At 33.5% G+C, this 20,837-nt stretch overlaps 1 protein-coding gene across 3 annotated transcripts in view; it reads right to left on the minus strand.

Annotated features, from left to right (window-relative positions):
* Window positions 1–20,837, minus strand: part of KCNN2_1 (Small conductance calcium-activated potassium channel protein 2) — a 135,207-nt gene that overhangs the window by 56,130 nt on the left and 58,240 nt on the right. For all 3 annotated transcript variants that reach the window (XM_051209662.1, XM_051209663.1, XM_051209664.1), the window contains exon 3: window positions 14,873–15,059. In XM_051209662.1, the coding sequence (XP_051075122.1) occupies window positions 14,873–15,059 (187 nt within the window). The remainder of the gene's footprint in view (window positions 1–14,872; window positions 15,060–20,837) is intronic.

Below are 20,837 nucleotides of genomic sequence, written 5' to 3' on the forward strand. Positions count from 1 at the left end.
TGTTGGTCACAGCCTACCATAGGACGGCATGTCCTAACGTTTCTCCACTACCTTGTTAACTAAACTTTCAGGCCAAAGGTTTGGGGAGTGGCCCCCCAACAAAACCACCTGCTTTGGTTTGGGAAACCGGGCAGTACCTCAGCCCTCACGCAGGTCGAATGATTTCTTTGGCGCATATCTATTTGGCGCCTCCTTGTACCATTATATATGTGTTTAAATAAATAAATATATAAATAAAATGTTACTTTTAGGTAAACGTTAAACCCCAAGGTTAATTTTAAAGAGATTTCTGTAATTTCTTCACAATACTTAAGTCAGAGTTAAAAAGAAGTACACAGTGTGTAACTCCAGTAAAATGATCCTCTGAGGTATGAATTTTCTGTATTATCTTAAGTACATAAAACACACCCTGTTTATAAATCATAATATAATTACGATTATTATCATATATTTAAGCTAACTAACACACTAAATTAGCTATTTTTCTCAAAAGAATGTATGTATGTATGTCTATATTGAGCCTTATTCTCTGATGAAGATTAAAAAAATTCTTTTTGATTGAAATCATGAGTCAATTGAAACTAGACCACCATGGAAAACCTGGAAGCACTGGATGGCCGTTTCGCCCTAGTATGAGACACCTCGCCAGTGTTCATCCACGATCCCACACCCTGTAGGATTCGAAACCATGACCTATCAGTCTCGCGCCAGACGCTTAAGCAACTAGACCACTGAGCCGACATCCAATGATTTCAATGTCTAACCTCAACCAATCCACGAAATTGCCCAACCATCTTCCATCCAGTGCTTCCAGGTTTTCCATGGTGGTCCAGTTTCAATTGACTCATAATTTCAATCAAAAACTTAACAGTCACCAAAACCCCTAAACTAAAAAAAATTAACCATCGGAACTTTGTTTTCTGTATTAATCAACAGATGTATATAATAATAATAATTGTTATTATTATTATTGGATACAATTCATGAGATCAGTTTTCTCTTTTATTCTTTCAAATGTATTAGGTCATAATAAGCAATAAAATACATAAAAAATATCTTAATAAAACAATAAACTAATCATTACTCATTTTCAATGAAATTATAATACAATTATATCTTGTCTTTACAGGTGATACATAATTAAGTCAATGAAAGTTAATTATCAAAAAGATGAACAAACAAAATGTCTTAAATAATAATATATTCCCTTTTTTACTATTATTTATTAATAGTTTACCATTATTCTCTATACTAATGACCTTGTTTACAATTATTATTATTATTATTATTATCCCTCTTTTTTTGTATATTTCCCATATAAAACAGAATACATTTATGTTTGAGTTCATCTATATTTAGTGGATCAAAAGTATTAAAAAAAGAAAAGAAAATAAACATTTAAATTACAAATAAATAAAAGATGTTTTATCAATGTTAATTACTTTGACCTGAAGAATTCCCATTCAGAAAAAAAAACAAAAACGGAGAAAAAAACTAAAAAAAGAAAACAATGTATTTGATGATAGTCAAATGATAAGAAATCCAAGAAAAAAATATACACATATCAAATACATGAATATAAAACTGTCCATTTGTACATAAATAAATCTTAATGAAAGTTCTTGGAATTGGTACTATGGTTTTATCTTACCAGTAAGGTACAACAAAAGAATTATAAATAGATATTGAAAATGTATGTAGTGGCTGTGCTTCGTTAACCGATCACCCTCGTAACCGTTATCAATATAATCCTCAACGGTGTTTGAAATCAGAAGGCAAAGAGAAGCAGCGATTATAGTTTTATTAGCAGATAACTCAGACCACAAAGCAGTGAGGTGAATGAGTGAGTCAGCGAACCGAGAGAGTAGAGTGTTAAAAGTACATGTATATATATAGGGAAATGAATGGATCATCGAATCAATTATTCAACTAATAATAAAGCTAGCAGAATGAATATATGCGTAGGCGGTAAGCAATGTTCAAGCATACATATTTCATAGAAGCACAACAATAATAAAGGTACAATAAGTTGTCATAGTATGGATGACTTTGTCTGCTAAATAAGTTAACAAAACAGCTTAACTGAGTTATATGAGAACAAACTCAATTGCACGTGAGTTGCTATATGTACATAATTAAAACTTTGTATAAGACAACTAACAAACTTTAAGAAACGCTTTAGTTAGAATGAAAGATATAATCTCATTTACTTCAACACAAAATTATGTCTACAAGATTAGGTTGTGTCGATTGTGATACATTCTATATTGGAGAGTCTTTCTGTGAAATATTGACTTGTGGCGAAGAACACTTAAGTTACACAAAAAGACCTCTCAATAATCCTGCAGATTAAATCAGCAATAACAATAACCACCAAATTGATATTAAAAATGTCAAAATAAGTCAGAAAAGCTTTTCCAACTATAAAGAGAGGCGACTAGCTGAAGCGTTCCACATTATGCTAAATCCCTCTGCCCTCAATAGGAAAGAAGTTCTGAATATTTATCCAATTTAAACTATTTATCCAAACAACCACAACTGACACAAAACCACAACCCCCTACTTCATATTACAAATGCGTACATTTTTGCATATCCACACTGTGATACAGAAATTAATATTGTGACAGAATCTCTAAAATTCCAGCGGAAAAGTGTTAACTATTGGGACAGTAAGACTGCATATGAACTATTTACTCATTGATGAAATTATATAAAAAATATTCTAGACAATGAGTTGATAAAATTAAAAATGTTAGAACATCGGGTTGGGATTCACTGACCAAACAGTTTCGCGTGACCTGCAAACTTTCAGTTTGTTGTGATGATTAGTTATAAACCATATTGAAAAATATGTTCAGTATTCTTTGATATTATATAGTTCTCTGATTGGTATCTATTCGTGATGGAGACAAACTTCAACTGACAAAATTGTTTACAAAGTCAATCTTCCGATTTGACTGACGTAGCATAAAATCATGAAGTTTTTTATTGATTAGTCTTATTTGTAACAAAAAGTGCAAATTATATGGTTAATGTTACATCCCGATGAGAATATTGAATGGTAACTGTTGAAATCTATTTCTGGACTAATACTATACATATATTTTCATTGTATATTTATTAAGTAATTAAACAGTACATATTCGTGTTCCCCTTATTATAGGCTTTATTTTGACCTATGAACTACTATTATACTACTTACCATTATTGAGTTATGCCCTGTCTATCAATTACTACCTCCTACATTCACAGCCACTTTTGGTTAAATCTTGTACAAATGTTATTTTCTATTTTATGGTACGATGTGGTCTGTTTGGTTTGAATATAAACCCAGTATGTTTGAAATACATGATTCATATCGCTGAGGCTGAGATTTGTGTTCTTGACGTAACAGACAGGGCTGGGCAGGAAGAAGGACCGATAAAGACTCTAGACTGCTCGTACGGGTTTTATGCGTCACTGTTCTCTAATTGGCGGTATCATTACGTTTTATAATCATAAGTCACAAGGCCACAAGTTATAACGGCTAGCTTATAGCTTGAACTAGATCATAATGGCACATATGTATTCACTATACAGTAAATTTTCATGTTTAGCACAGTTTCATTGTTTCTTATCTCAAACAGTATTTTGAACATTACTCTCTGTTTAATTTTCTTATTTTCATTGGTGTTGATGTTTCAGCTTCTTCGGTTTCCATTTGGTCAATCTCCTCTCTTTTATTCTAATATATTCTACAGTGACATTGTCAGTCGCTTAATAAATAAACACTTTTTCTGTACCTTTATTTCGTTATTTTGCTGCTAGATTCCATAAATTTTGTATATTACTAACGGACATATTGTAGATCACTGAAAACAAGAAGCATATATTCACGATTGTAAAGTTTTGAGAACCAAATAGATAGCAAAACATTTCTTAACTGAACAAATTTCAGTATTTTAGATGTCAAATATAGGAACCTACTTCACTACAACTTTATGCCACGTTCTAAATTGTTTATTATGATAACATCAATGGAACTACAGGGAATTATGAACAATTCCTAACCATATTCTCCTGTCTTTTTAGCCAACATTATTTAATAACGCTTTAAATCTAAGCTCTGAATCTGTAAGAACCTGAATACTTAGGCTAATATGACGGTCAGTGGTTGCATTAATAACACATTATGTCTAATCAAACTTATTACTTTCTTACTGAATATCCAGTAGTCATTGTATTTTGTAACTTTTTTTCCTACATTCATTTCATTCGGTGGTTAAGGGGCGTCCACTTATAATAAAATGACACACCTTAACATGTAAATAATTAAGGCCACAAAACTTTCTTTTTGAATACAATACCATAAAACAATATATATTTGTTTAAGGTTAATTTAGGTAACTAAAAGAAAAGAAAAGAAAGGAAAACCACACAGTTTGGTTTTGTTTAACAAATTAAAGATGAAAATACAATAAAACTTTCAGAAGATGTTTACTAGGACATTAGATAGAGGGAAATGTAAATTTTATTTATACCGTTAATTTTATTTCCTAAAACTGAAAGCGATTTATGTTACTTACTGTTGAATAAATATGAAGAGCTAAGTTAGTTTGTAATGTTTACCATTAAAAAAATAAAGTTATTGAGAATTTAAAAAAATATTATTTTCAGAAAGGGATTTTGTGGATATTATAGTCATTTAATAGCTCCGCCTGGAGTCCCTCGGGGACTACTGCCGGTCCCAAGCCCGGATAAAGGAGGAGGGTTGGGCATGGGATTAGCGACCCATCCCGTAGAAAACTAACTCGCTAAAAAATGCTAACCAGAAAAAAATATTCAATACTTTTAAACTCTGCCCTCAGAGTCAGAAGGTCGTCATTTAGAAGAAATATGACGCCTCATGATGAAAGCCGAGTGCCTTCAGAAGTTACGAAGCCGATGCCCCTTCTGACAACCAGAGCAACCATTTATTTAGGTACATGGAATACTCGTACAATGTGGGAGACCGGGAGAGTCTTCCAAATTACTTCAGAAATAGTTATTTAATAGTTGAATTAATGAGTCAATTAAAACTATACAGCCATGGAAACCCTGGAAGCACTGGACGACTGTGTCATCATAGTATTGGACTTCTCAACCGTACAAATCCGCGATCTCGTCCTGTGAATTTCAAACCCAGGACCTATCGGTCTCTCGCACGAACGCTTGACCACTAGACCACTGAGCCATCATCCATCGCTTCCAGGTTTTTTATCGTGATCTAGTTTCAACTGACTCATGTATTCAACTATTAAATTAAAAACATTTATTTGTTTAAAACTTTTATTATCCATCGTTTGAATGTATAAATTGACTAAAGAAAATAAAATCTGTTCAAGCAACAAGTATTTAGTAGCAGATCATGTAATGATAGACATATTTCAATAAAATTATCGGTGTTATATTATAATTGATAGTTTCTTATGAGTAGAAATGTTAATGTGATTCTGGATAATAATAATAATGTTTTTATCGGTAAAGTGTATTGATCTGCTCACTAAATTAAACGCTATAGTGAGCTCAAGCTATACTGTATTTAGTTCTATTGCTGAAATTCTTAGGACGTGTATTACGTATGCTCGGCCATCGAATGCCTAGACGTGTGATGGTACCTAGTATCAGAAACGGTTTACAGAAAGCTAAATATAATAATGACAGTTTAGGTAATATAATAAATGACACTCATCAGTATGTTAGTTTTACATTAGAGGAAGAACAGAGTAACAGAATATCGTTCCAAGATGAGTATGTGAAGAATTAAAAAGAGGAGGACAGAAAATATGAAATTGAAGAACATACTTATTTCTATAGTCTTGTACTAACCAGATGTAAAAGAAATTCGGTAAAAATTCTAAATCATCGTGACAGAATGGTTCGCTCTGATGACATCATTGTAGGTGAACTGAGTAATATTCGTAACCTGCTTAGTAGGGATAGCTATCAAATGAGGTTCATCAGTAAACGTGAATGTAATGAAGACCGAAGGTATCTACTGTCCTGAAGAAAGTACTGGTCTGAGAATTACAATTCCTATATGATGCCACTGAGGAAATAGTAACTCAAGGTTTAAGAAAGATGGGGCAGAAAACATTTAATGCAACAAAAAGGACGCCATTTTCTACAACCGCTCCATAATAGAAACCATCAATAAAAACAGACTACCTGATTTCACCATACCATATGCATTTACCAATTCGATTGCTCCGTGGAACTAGTTATATTAAGCGTACAATTAGACAAGTCTATCATCTCATACCAAGAGAACAGCCGTCTTGATTGAGCAAAAGACAGGTAAGAGGAATTAAAAGTTCCATTTTCTCCCACTTGGTAGTCACAGAACATCAATTTAGGTGAAGTTCGGTTCTTTGAGCTGGATGGTTAGGTCGTAGAGCTATCATTATTCTTCTGAACAAAATCATCAGCAGAAACTTCAAATTGAACTGAAGTGTTCTTCACCATCTCAACAGGTCATCAAGTTGATTTGAGTAAAGTTTTTTAGGTTATCTACTATATTCCATCAAATTTACCATATGGTTTACGAGTTTTTCTGTTGCATTAAAACCTACGTTCACAAAGCTAACCTTCACATGCAAAAGAAGTTTTTACAACCACTCTCACTACCTTGACTGTCGGTATAGGAGTGAGTTTTCAGCCAAATTTCTTTCAATTTTGCTTTTCTACATATTCCCAACATCTGTATCTTGATTATCACAAAGTTACTATGATAATGACCTTTTATCAATATATATATATCACAAAAGTTCAATACGGTCTTTCTTCAGGATACTAACAAACTCAACGAATTCAAGATAGACCTCAGCAACAAGTTCCAAGCCTTTCATGATCTACTCAATGGAGAAGGAACTACTGTGGAGAGCAACTGGAAGGGGATCAAAGAGGCAATCACTTCAACATGTCATGAGGTTCTCGACCACATGGAACGGATCACTGTTGATATACTGGATAAGATTCAAGAAAGGAGGAACAAGAAGGCAGCAATCAATACCAGCCGAACAAGAGCAGAAAAAGCCAAGGCACAAGCTGAATACGCAGAAGTAAACAAACAAGTGAAGAGGAGCATCCGAACCGACAAACATAAATATGTGGAAGATTTAGCAACGACGGCGGAAAAGGCTGCAAGAGAAGGAAACATGAGACAATTGTATGACACGACAAAGAAACTCTCTGGAAATCGCCGCAAACCAGAAGGACCAGTGAAAAGCAAGGAAGGCAAGGTAATCACCAACATTGAAGAGCAACAAAACAGGTGGGTAGAACACTTCAAAGAACTCTTGAATCGACCAGCTCCACTGAACCCACCCAACATCGAAGCAGCACCCACGGACCTCACAATCAATGTTGACCCACCAATAATTGAAGAAATCAGCATGGCCATCAAACAAATCGAGAGTGGCAAAGCAACAGGACCGGACAACATTCCAGCAGAGGCACTGAAAGCAGACGTAGCGGCAACTGCAAGGATACTCCACATTCTCTTCAATAAGATTTGGGATGAGGAACAAGTACCAAAAGACTGGAAAGAAGGACTTCTGATCAAGATACCGAAGAAAGGCGATCTCAGCAACTGTGATAACTACAAGGGCATCACTCTTCTCTCAATACCGGGAAAAGTCTTCAACAGGGTATTGTTAAACAGAATGAAGGACTGCGTAGACGCCCAACTTCGTGACCAACAGGCAGGATTCCGTAAGGATAGATCGTGTACAGACCAAATCGCAACTCTACGGATCATTGTGGAACAATCAATTGAATGGAATTCATCACTCTACATCAACTTCATTGACTACGAAAAGGCATTTGATAGCGTGAACAGAACAACACTATGGAAACTTCTTCGACACTACGGCGTGCCTCAGAAGATAATCAATATCATATAGAATTCATATGATGGATTACACTGCAAAATCGTGCATGGAGGACAGTTGACAAAGTCGTTCAAAGTGAAGACCGGTGTTAGGCAAGGTTGCTTACTCTCACCCTTTCTCTTTCTCCTGGTGATCGACTGGATCATGAAGACGTCAACGTCTGAAGGGAAGCACGGGATACAATGGACATCTAGGATGCAGTTGGACGATCTAGACTTCGCAGATGATCTGGCCCTTCTCCGATACAACACAGCATGCATCAATCCAATCACAATTGACGGAGAAGATTTGGGAGATGTAAAAACCTTTACATATTTGGGCAGCATCATTGATGAACATGGTGGATCTGATGCAGATGTGAAAGCATGGATCGGCAAAGCAAGAGCAGCATATTTACAAGTGAAGAACATCTGGAACTCAAAGCAACTGTCAACCAACACAAAGGTCAGGATTTTCAATACAAATGTCAAGACAGTTCTACTGTATGGGGCAGAAACCTGGAGAACTACGAAAGCCATCATCCAGAAAATACAGGTGTTTATTAACAGTTGTCTACACAAAATACTTCAGATCTATTGGTCGGACACTATTAGCAACAACGTACTGTGGGAGAGAACAAACCAGATCCCAGTGGAGGAAGAAATCAGGAAGAAGCGCTGGAAGTGGATAGGACACACATTGAGGAAAGCACCCAACTGCGTCACAAGACAAGCCCTCACATGTAATCCTCAAGGCCAAAGGAGAAGAGGAAGACCAAAGAACACATTACGCCGGGAAATGGAGATAGACATGGGAAGAATGAACAAAAATTGGATGAACTAGAAAAGAAGGCGCAGGACAGAGTGGGTTGGAGAGTGCTGGTCAGCGGCCTATATATATATATATGCATATATATAACGCAACGTAGCAACTGTTTAATTTTCCAAATAATTGCTTTATTATAACCCTCCTTCTCTCAATTACTCAACAGTAATTTATAATTATTATTATATTACAAACATTATTATTATATGACTTAGTTACACAATTAGTCGTTAGTATTATTTCACCAATTTAAATTATACATATATCTTATTGTATAATCATAATTTAAAACTAACTGAAAAGTAATTTCTTTGTTCCATTTATTAAATGGCAAAATAAGGATTTTCCCTATACTGAAATGTTTTATTACGTTATATAATCTTTTAATGACACAGTACCTTAATACTAAAAGAAAATTTACCATAAAAACTACTGTGCAATTAAAAAATTGACACCATAAACAAATCAATATATTTGTAATAATCAGTATAGGGGTTGTGGAGATTATTAAGTCTTTGATTGAGATCATGAGACGATTGACGTTAGACCACTATTGGAAACCTAGAAGCACTGGACGGTCGTTTCGTTTTATTGTGGGACTCATCAGCAGTGCACATTCACGATCCCGCTGGCGGGATTCGAGCCCAGGGTCCTCAGTCTTGCGCGCGACCGTTTAACCTACTGGGCTACTAGGCCGGCATTCAATGGTGTTAATGTCTAACCTCAACCAATTCACGAACTTGCGCGACCTGCTGTTGTAGGTATGAGGGCGGTTATCACTTACCGGCCGCCTACAGCGTGAAAGGGTTCTTCTGGAGGTACCTAAAAAGGAAATTGGATTAAAGATTGTCTTAGTGACCTGAAAGCGTGGCCGCGGCGCCCAAGGGACAACTGCACGGGGTCGGTCACACACGACCTTTTTGTGGGTAATTTTTGTGTTAGCTCCGTAATTGTTGAGACCTCACCGCCGGAGACGGATATCCGTGGGACAAGGCGAAGTGTGGATTTTTAGGGTCGACTTTTCGTGACCCCATCCTTCCATGTGGGAAGACAGCACCGCTGCCATGCTGGTTGTCTGAAGGAAACACCTTACTGCTGTCACACCTCTGTACAGTCAGCAGTACGACTTCGCCTCCGGAACTTAGGTTTGTTGCTTTTAGTCTTACCGCTCTTCAACCGACCTGTCTGACATGGTAGGACCTTAAGGAACGGTTGTTCCAGCCAGTATAGCTCGGTTGCTTCATCACGATAGACAAGCTTGACCACCACGTCAAGGTAGCAATAACGACCATCTTCCATTGTAACATCCTAATGAGTAAAAAATTAGATTATCTGAAGTTCCTTAAATCATTGTAAGCCACTTCGTCAGAGAATAAATAACCAGATTATCAAGTCAAACCTTGATAATGATACCTATAAATGATATCACGTGAAAGAAAATTTTCATTGATTTTTTTTTCTGTTTTCCTATTACTTATTCTTCAATGAAATAACAGATCTCTTTGGGTATATAATCTTATGAGAAGATTTAAACTATTCATGAATTCATTTTATTCAATAAATCTTGCTCTTCTAAATTTATTCAAATTTTATCCATAAAAAACAAACGTATCAGAATATATGAAATAATCTAATTATATTTAATTTTGATCTTATTTTCATTGAATAACTCATTTGACCGAAGTTATGGTTATGATCCCTTTGAAACATTTAAAAAAAAAACAAATAAATAGAAGAATACATGACAAAGAAATGAGTTCAAAGTTAATTGACAGAAGATCTATATAGATTAGTGAAATTTATTCACTAAGAATATTCATTTATAGATTGTCTTAAAATCAATTCCTAGTTATTGTTTCGTTGCTTTCTTTTCTTTTCTTTTCTCTAATTCTTTCAACAACAACAAAAAAACATTCAGATCGAAATAGGTCAGTTGTTTAGTTAGATAAAAGACAATATTGTGAATTTATTGTTTAACGTTTTCTTTGTAAATGATCTAATTAGTAAATAATATTATTATTTATAATTAGATTAATAATAACCCAGACAATTATGTCAGACAAATAGATTTTTTATAGTTGAATTCATGCGTCAATTAAAGCTAGATCACCATTGGAAAACCTGGAAGTACTGGACGGCCATTTCGTCCTAATATAGGACTCCTCAACGGTGAACATCCACGACCTCGCATACAACACTCGAATCCAGTACGTCTAGACCACTGAGCCGACATCAAACTGTGTTAATGTCCAACTTCAACAAATCCACGAATTTGGTCCACCGTCCACCATTGTCTTCATATAAAGTCATACTTGGAAAATAAGTTATATTATTTGTTGAATAAATCTAAGTTGAAACAAGCTGTTTCTGTCAACAATTCTATTGTACTCTTATTTAAACTAATCAAATTGTTCATTATATGTGTTGGATCAGTGGATAAAAAACATGGCAATATTTATATTCAATTCTATAACACCTCTTCCACATTACATTTGGAACCACAGACATACATTTATCATCAGAAATATGATGATTGTGCAACATTTTATTTTGATACCTGCTCAGAGCCGTTATTTATACAATTTCTTTCTACGTACGGAATTATCGAAATAAATTCTGATAGTTTCAGTTTTTTCTAAGTGATTATCTAGGTTACGCACATATATTTATATACTATTATTAAACAAAATACAGTTTATCTCTGAGCTAATCATTGCAAGATTCGGGCTAAACTACCATCGCTTTTGGTAGTATTTTCACCTGTCTGTCCATTGATGAGACGAGAAGTAATTACAGTGAGAATCAAGCATCAAATATATCATACGATGACAAACGACACAAAAAGATTAAAGCTATTCCAAGACAGTAAGAGATAAACCGTATCTAAATCTTTCCCAGCAAACATGCTAAATGTTTACAAACCATGTAGAAATACAACGAGAATTTAATGGATTGTTGCATATCTTTTCCATAGTATTCTTGGTGTAACAAAACGCTTAATAGTGAGTAAACTGATTACTAGTATCTATTATGGATAACGTTAAAAAATCTCAAACTAGGACAGAAATATTTTTCAGTACTTAGTAGTTCTAGGTGTTTTGCTAGTTTGTGGTAAGTCCGTGTTGGAAGAGCAAAATCGGTTTTAAAAAGAAATCAGTTTGTAACCCTAATCAACCGACTTTATTTCTTGTTCATTGACAACAGATTTAATTAAAATATCACTCATTGACAATTGAGTAATTAGTAAGCAATTGCTATATAAATTCTTAATTATAATACTCTGTCAATCATTCTGAAGTTACCTTAGTAGTTATCAAATTTATTAGAGGCAAAAAGAATTCTTATTCATTATTTTATCGTTCGATTTTTCTTTATAAGTTTCATATACTGGTTTACTTCCATTTTCGCTTGTTCAAGTATCAATCAAAAACTTGGAAATAAAAAAATATATACTCTTTATATAATTTAATGTCTGGAACTGATACAGTGTTCGGTAGATATGATAACCAGAATAATCTTCTCATTGACAATAAATTAAACACCAGTTGCTCAGTTTCAAACTATTTAGTGGCCCAGGATCTGACTCCAGTTAAAGCGGGTAAATGATCGTTATTGAATGAGTGCTGTTGAAATATACATTTTGATTATTCTCGTATATTATTATCGACTTGAATCGCGTTAGTGAATAACGGAATTAAATAAGTAAAATACGAGAATAAATGTTTGAATACGTAGATTTTGTACACTCATTGATTTGGGCAGACAATCAGAGAAACGAAGCGAAGAGAAGAGAGCGAAGCGAAATGACGCGCAGTAGAGAAGGCTTGTGAGCCAACTCGCTTTAGCCAAGCATTAATCAATATTTATAGTCACACAAAAATAAGCTACATATATGTGATGAGTAGGATAAGATGTACACACACCTACGCGCTCATATAAAAAGAGTTAGAGTTGATAAGTGAATAATTAACAAGGTTAAAACGTGGCTCAAGAAGAATGGATAAATTAGCCTGTCCAGTAGCTAGAATAAGTTATATGAGCTTAACATAGTAACTGACACTATAACTTCTTCTCAATAAAATGTTTTCGATTAAAGTATAAATGAACCATGAAAACATTGTTCCATATTCAAATAAAATCATTTGTCCTTATATAATAAAATAATAATGATAACCAGTGAAAAATTGAATTTCTTATTTTGACATTTCATGACAAAGTGTAGGTCATTTCTTTCATTTAAAAGAAATATTCAATTTTAACACAAAATTAATGGGTGTATGTGAATGATATCAAAATAGAATGAAAATTAATTATTTAATTCTACACAAGTTTCAACTTTCTAAGCAAAGATGGATAGTGGCTAGCAGTGGAATCCAGGATGCACGTTTCGTCCCATTCGGGACTTTTCAGCTGTATGTACCTGTATCCCAGAGTTGATATTCATTCTGAAACACGAACCCACTACCGTTCGCTTCATACGCCATCGCGTTATCCACTTAGCTACTGAGTCCTGATACCCACTTGCATGTGAATTAAGGCGATATTTAGACAACACGCACAGTATGCACATATGCCAATAAGAGACTGATCAAACATTGATTAAACATCAATGAGAGGATTCAAGTAAACAATACCAAGTGAAGTTTACATATGGCCTTATTTCAAGATGTGAAAATGAATTGTTCACTTGTGTATTAAATTATGATAACAATCAAACAAGATGACCGATTAACATTACTTCCCAGAAATCCTATAAACTCAATCTATCATTCATATATGCATATTGCTGATTTGAATTTTCAGAAGGGCTTTAGTGGGGATTTTTGAAATTTCACTGGTTGAAATTATGAGTCAATTGAAGCTAGACCACCATGCAAAACCTGGAAGAACTGGACGGCGGTTTCGTCCTAGTATGGGACCCCTCAGCGGTGCGCACCCACGATCCCGCCTCACGAGATTCGAAACCAGGACCTATCGGTCTCGTGCGCGACCGCTTAACCATTAGACCACTGAGTTGATATCCAACGGTGTTAACGTCTAACTTCAACCAATCCACGAAATTGCACCACCGTACACCATTGTCTTCAGTGAGCTGATATCCCTTCTGATAATAATCATCTTCTCACTAGTGACTGACTTCAAGAGGCATTTCCTGGAGTTCTAGTGAGAAGCAGTGACCAGTGGAGTTAAGCCGAGTCAGTTGTGAGATAGTAACTCACTGAAGACAAGGGTGGATATGTGAATGGAGCTAATTTTATAAAATATTCAATAGGTGCTCTGAAGGAAATTAAAATGTAAAGTTTATATTGTAAATGTTTATATTCGGTGTATGATAGATTAATAGGTTACGCAATCGTGTTTTAGAAAGTAAATGATTAACCTGCCAAAGACTTGTCACGTACATATAATAGAGTATTTAATTGTGATTTTGAGGCTCTTTTTAGTAACTATCTGATATAGATGTGTATATTAAAAATACAATACCTATTTTGAAAAATTAAACAATTATATAACGTTTCGTTGGTTCAATCAGATATATATGTATTATAACAGTTAAATTCACAAGTCGATCTAAACTAGACCACCACTGAAAACTAATGGTTTGTAAATCTAATTATTACATAAATGTGTTTACCAAGAATAAAACAAAATTGTTAGTGAGTGATGTAAGAAAATAAGCCAATAAGTTATGGACCGACTAGACATTATGTGTTCGCTTTCAGTTTGTATTGAACGAGAGGAAAAACAACTTTTCGATCAATGTGAATAAAATAAACGTTTGGCTCCTGATACTGTGGCGTATGCTACTTATGTCAACAAAAATAAGTAGTATGTAACACCAATCGGAAGTGGAAAACTTGGCAGCAGAAGGCTAACAAGATCGAGTTGACCAAAACAGAAAGGGAAATAGAAAGGAATTGAGAATTGGATGAATCACGCAGTGTGAAGAACAATTGATAAAAGATTTGCAAATGAAGCATTTAATGTATGGTTCTTATATTTTAAGATGATGTTTTGTAATTTTGTATCAAACAATAAACTGGTTTTTCTCATATGACTTCTCATTCGTTACAATACTACCTTTCAAGATGAAAACTGCAATAAATTAAAGAAATAACTGTGAATTAAAACAAAGCATTCAGTGAGTTGACTAACCTTTTCATAAACACCAGCAAATATAAGTTCCGTCTCAACTAACATGACTAATATACCAAATACAGCGAAACTTAATGAAAAATCTGATATCCGACATCGTTTCTCAAATAGACGTTTTCGTTTACCTAAACGATAGCCAACATTCTTAATTGTTCTTTGTTGATGTTGATTATTCATTGCATCGCGCCTGTAATAAAATATGAAAATCAAAATTTTAGAAAATTATTTGAATTATATTAGAATACACTATATTTGATACTTGGTAAGTTTATAGATAAATTTTATCAAATATTTTCCCCAAGTATTTGTCAAAAAAAGATTTATGATGGTTTTCATAGGTTTCTTATTTTTTTTTAGTATCCCCTAGTAACTATTTTATAATATTTGCCGCCTTATTTAAACTATAGATGTATTGTGATTTTTTTTAATTGTTTGAGTAAAATTTTGCTTATATTTGATGATATGACTTAAGTTTCTGAGATATGTTTCTTTATACAAATATGACTTTTGTCATTAAGTCAAAGCTCAGTAATTTCACTTTTGGCGCGTTGATATGCACGCATGATCTGCGCAAAATGATTGTAAAAAAAGAGAAGTTAAAGAGAAAACAAATAACCCGATGAGGGAAATAAAAATACAAAAGTTATGTCTTCATATTTGTGTTGGGGAAAGTAGTGACAGACTAAATTGAGCCGTCAAAGCTTCAGAGCAAATGATTGGTCAGCAACCCATTTTTAGTAAATCAGATAAAGCTATCAGGAGTTTTTCGATCAGACGTAATGAAAAAAATTAAAAGATATTGGAAAAATGAAATATTTCACTGTCTAATTAGATATTCTCGTAGGTAAAGCAATTTTTGTGTTCTTCTTCACATTTAACTTCTTGTTATACATCATACGTTGATCCTATCTAATTGCTATTAATCTGTTGTCCGATTGTTTTATCGTGAAAACAATACTAAACAGAAAATGATTCAAGTGTATTGACTGAGGATAGGCTGTAGTGTGTGCTACTGATTTCGACAGATATAAGTAGTACCAATCGAAAATGAAATACCTGACAGCAGAAGATTAAGAAGAATGAAGAAAATAGAACGAGAACAGAGAATGATTGGTGTGGAAACATTTTGCAAATGAAGTATTTACTGTACGGTCCTCAGATTTTACTAAGATATTCTGTTATGTTGTATTAATACATTCCATTGTCTCCACTTATATTCTCGTTCACTGCAAGACTACTAGGTTTCTAGTAAAACATGAATTATGTTTTTACACTGTTGATTCAAAAACAAGATATCTATTACTGTGTTAAATATATTATACAGTATAATATAAATAAATAAAATATAAATATACGAACTAAATTATGAAAACCGTGAGTTTTGTAATATAGGATCTATTTATCTTATCCCTTTTATGATACTCCTTAATACAATGACTGATTTAACTGACAAGAGTTGGAATCTTTATCACGTTATCTCCATAATAAATCTTTGTGAAGTCCATGTATATTTCATCAAAAGTTATAGTAATTCAGCTCATGAAATAATTGAACAAATTATTTCATTCAGTTCACTTAAATAAGTTAACACATTTTAATGGATTGAAATTTTTAGTGTCGGTTATTATGTTAAGCCCATATACCTTATTCTAGCTTTCGGACACCCCATCCTATTCATTCTACTTGAGTCACATTCTGACCTTGTTAATTATTCGCTTATCAATCTTGACTGTTTTTATATGAGCGCTTAAGTGTGTGTACACTTCCTATCCCATTACTCATCACATGTCTGTAACTTATTTTTGTGTAACTATAAATATTGATTAACGCTTGATTAAAAGGGAGTTGGCTTACCCGCCATCTCCACTCTACGTCGTTTCTCTTCTCTCTATCTCATTCGCTTCATATACAAAATATATGTATTCACAAGTCCATTCTCGTTATTTGACTTATTCAATTCCGTTATTGACTAACGTGATTTAAGTCGATAATTATATACGAGAATATGCGATATATATATTTTGATAACAAACATTCATACGATCTAATTGGAGTCAGATCATCGGGCCATTAAAGTGGAGAGCCCTTTCGACAACATCGTCCGATCGAAATGACGATTAAATAACGGGCCTCCACAAAAAATTAGTTATTTTTAAAGAAACATAGATGAACAACTAATCAAGCAATAGATTAACCTACACGACAACTTCAAATCAAAGTTAACTTCAGATTAGATTTACTCATATTCCTCTTTGAATTCTTTTTATCAGCGACATTTCTTTTCTTGATTTTTCTATTTTTAAATAAATATTTAATGTAAAGTATTTAATTTTTCTCACTTCATCGAAATAGTAAAACAGATGTCCACGAGAATTTTTCACTAACAGTCATTTTTATTCACAATCTAATGTGTACACATACACAAAATTCTTTTTTCTAGGTTGTTGACTGATGATGGATTAGACATACTTATCTGAGATGGTGGAGAAGATTTGTAGCTCAGGTAGAAGTTTGCATTTATGATGTCATTCAGAAGAATGATAAAAGCTCCACCACTAAACCATCCAGTTCAGAGAACAAAACTTCATCAGAAACAAATTTATTTACTTGATCATGGAGTTGTACAAATAAAACTTTACTTAATAACTAATTCTTTTTAAGATTTATTAATCGAGATCTATCATGGACATAATAAACAATAATATTCATGTGACTTGAAGTTACAAATGAGATTTTTGTTGAAACTTTAGCCATTTGTTACTGTTTTAATTTATCCTATGAAGTGAATTCAGATGAAATGGTTCTATAACGTAGAAATGTAGGCATATGGTACATATACCCTGTAGGCAAATAAAAAAAACCTATACTTTAAGATTTAAATGACAATGAAAGCTAGTTATAACGATCGAAGTCAATCCAAAGACTGTAAACTGATCGAATTAAAATTAAAGACTTATCCTGGCATTTTAGTAGCAATATACCTTTTGAAAGTGTCTACATGATGGGTAATATGCTCAAAAATAAACAGTTTACCCATTTAAGTATTCCAGGAAATAATATCTTCAACTTCTAGGATTCAAAATAGATAAAGAGTTCAACCTGGCCAACTAGACATTCCTTGAACATGATATTCGGACTTGTGATATACCATGTGATTTAATAATCAATAACTTAAAGGTACAAGATAAGATGAAACCTCCATCAAATGTACGATTATTTCTGAATAGTACGTGATAGGTATGATTTCAGAAATATTTACCACAGAAGCAGAAAGATGAGGATAGTTAAATAAACAACAACATGTATGGTAGAAGAACATTAAAATATACTTTAAGATCATATATCAACATTCTATGAGTCGTTTTATTACAGGTTTATTAAAGTAGTGTAAAGTAATTTCTAATCTTTAACCAAACAACAACATTAAAAACTAAAATGAATGTGTCTATTTGATGGATAGCTAAGCTACCGGGCAAAACATTCCCTCATATTGATTAGTACACTAATAAATGAACTATGATTATTACTACAGATAATGTCAACGATTCTTTTCACAACTAACAGTTTTAAAAGATTTGACAAGAAATAAAGTTTATCCTAACAACTAATAATCATTAAAATATGAACCAGTTTGCCAATTTTTTTTGAAAAAAAAACATTTTTCGAGGAAAGATTGAGATTTGATAAAAAGATGAGTGAACAATACATCTAAATGTTATGTAACTATATTGTACAATGTTATTTGAATTTGAATTCTAAACACAAACTATTGTTTATTAACACAATACACAGTGAGCCCCCAAATACCCTGGTATGGCCGAGAGTGGGGTGGGCCCGCCCTCCTTCTCGGAGTGCTCTCACACGGCCACGCGTATACAGCCTCTGCCAGGGAAGTCCTACTCACTGTCTTCTCGTGGCGGGGTGTTGTTTACGAAAATGAGAGGGCGAAAAGCGAGTGTCCGGCGCTTTAACCGGATTCCAAACCAATGGTGTACATGGGCTCCAGTACCCTGCAGGAACAAATGGCGTATAAAACAATCGTTGGTCACCGGCTACCATGGGACTGCATCTCCTTATGATACTCCAGTGCCTTGTGGATCAAAGCTTTAGGTCGAAAAAACCCACCTGCTTCGGTTTGGGCACACGGGCAATATCACAGCCCTCACATAAATCAAATAAGATTTGTGCGGCGCATATATATTTGGTGCCTCCTTGTACCAATGTTTATGTGTGAATTATGAGTGTAAATTTTCTCAAGAGATTGTAATTTACGGTTGTATTATGTAAAAAAATCTTTGCAGTTCACAGAAAATGAGCAGTGGATTTAACACTTTTTTTCTTGTTTCCAGAACATGTCATACATAAGATAAACTGTTTATTTTGAGGGAATTAAGTGCAAAATTTAATACCCGATAACAAAATCTCTGAAGTTTAATTGAAGAAATTTGATAAATTGTAGATAAATCGTTTTTAATCTTATAAATGAGTAAAATATATTGTTGATGCTGAAATTAATTCTTATGACAAGTCATTACTGTTATGTTTGATTGAAAAATTTACGGAAGATAGTTTAGCTTAAAGACAATTTTCCCTATTAACCAACATTGATTCGGTTCACTATTAAATAAGTGATCATGATAAACTTATTTGTCACCTCAATGAACATTAATGAAAAAGAATGTTGACAAGAGAAAAACATATCTGATATTGTTTGTCCATGTTCATTGTACTACTCAATATGATTACTTTTTCTCAACTAGAAACATTCCAAGCTATTGTGTGAATAATATTTATTTTTCAGTGAATATAATTATCATTGATATAAATGAAAGCAAACATTCCCCCCTAACACATAGACTGTTTTTTTTTCAGGTTACATTATAGATTATACTTTATCATATGACATTACAGAGGAACTTTCATCCCTTAGTAAAATATACAAATATGTCAATTAATGATGTCATGGTATTATTACTTAATGATGTAAAGAAATTTATTAAAAAGGGTTCAACTGTTTAACATATCGACTATTATTAATAAGTTGATGATTTATATCCCATGATTTCAACATTAACAACTCAAATATTTTACTTGTTACATCTAAAGAAACTTAACAGGTCTATAGTATATTTTTAGTGTACTCTTTTCTTTCTGCTTAACATACTATAAATATAACACTTTCTAAAAAGGTACATATTCAGTTTAAATTATTTTGTATTAATTCTAGAACGATAATTTTCAAAAATAAAAATGCATCAAATTTACCTTATAAATGTAATCACATCCATTCATTAATATTTGAGTTAGTTTATATATATATATATATATATATATATATATATATATATATATATATATATATATATAACAACTGAATCAAAAGATGTCTTATTCTAAGATGGTGGTTGGAGGTAGTCAACAGGAAACTCTGAACCCGAGTTTCGTGCTGATTAACACTTGTCAGCAAGGCGTAACTGTTATCTTGAGGGATCTGGTGCTCCCTGACGGATTCAATCCAGTGTCACTCAGCTTCACAGTCATAGACGTTACCACTGAGCTATCCGGGCCGCGACCGAACTCCTGTAGGACTGAGATATAATCACAATTGATTGATCACTGGGTGGTGATCAATTTCATGTGTGTCAAGTTCTTAGTGCAGTTCGAATTCTATCGACCTGTTGACTAACTCCAACCACCATCTAATCTCAACATAGTGCACGCAATGTCGAGTCACCTAGACTAGTGGCCTTATTGCAACTTGGTCGATAGCATCCGATCTGCACTAAGAATGACTTGACACACATGACATTGATCACCACCCAGTGATCAATCAATTGTGATGATTTCCTATTCACTTTACTCAAATACAATAGTTCATTAGTAGAACAAGAACATTAAACATTTCTAAGGTCTAATTATTATATAAGTTTTTTTTCTTTATTAACATAATTTATTTAGTCAGTTA

This window comes from Schistosoma haematobium, chromosome 1 (genome assembly GCF_000699445.3).
Source record: "Schistosoma haematobium chromosome 1, whole genome shotgun sequence".
NCBI lineage: Eukaryota > Metazoa > Platyhelminthes > Trematoda > Strigeidida > Schistosomatidae > Schistosoma > Schistosoma haematobium.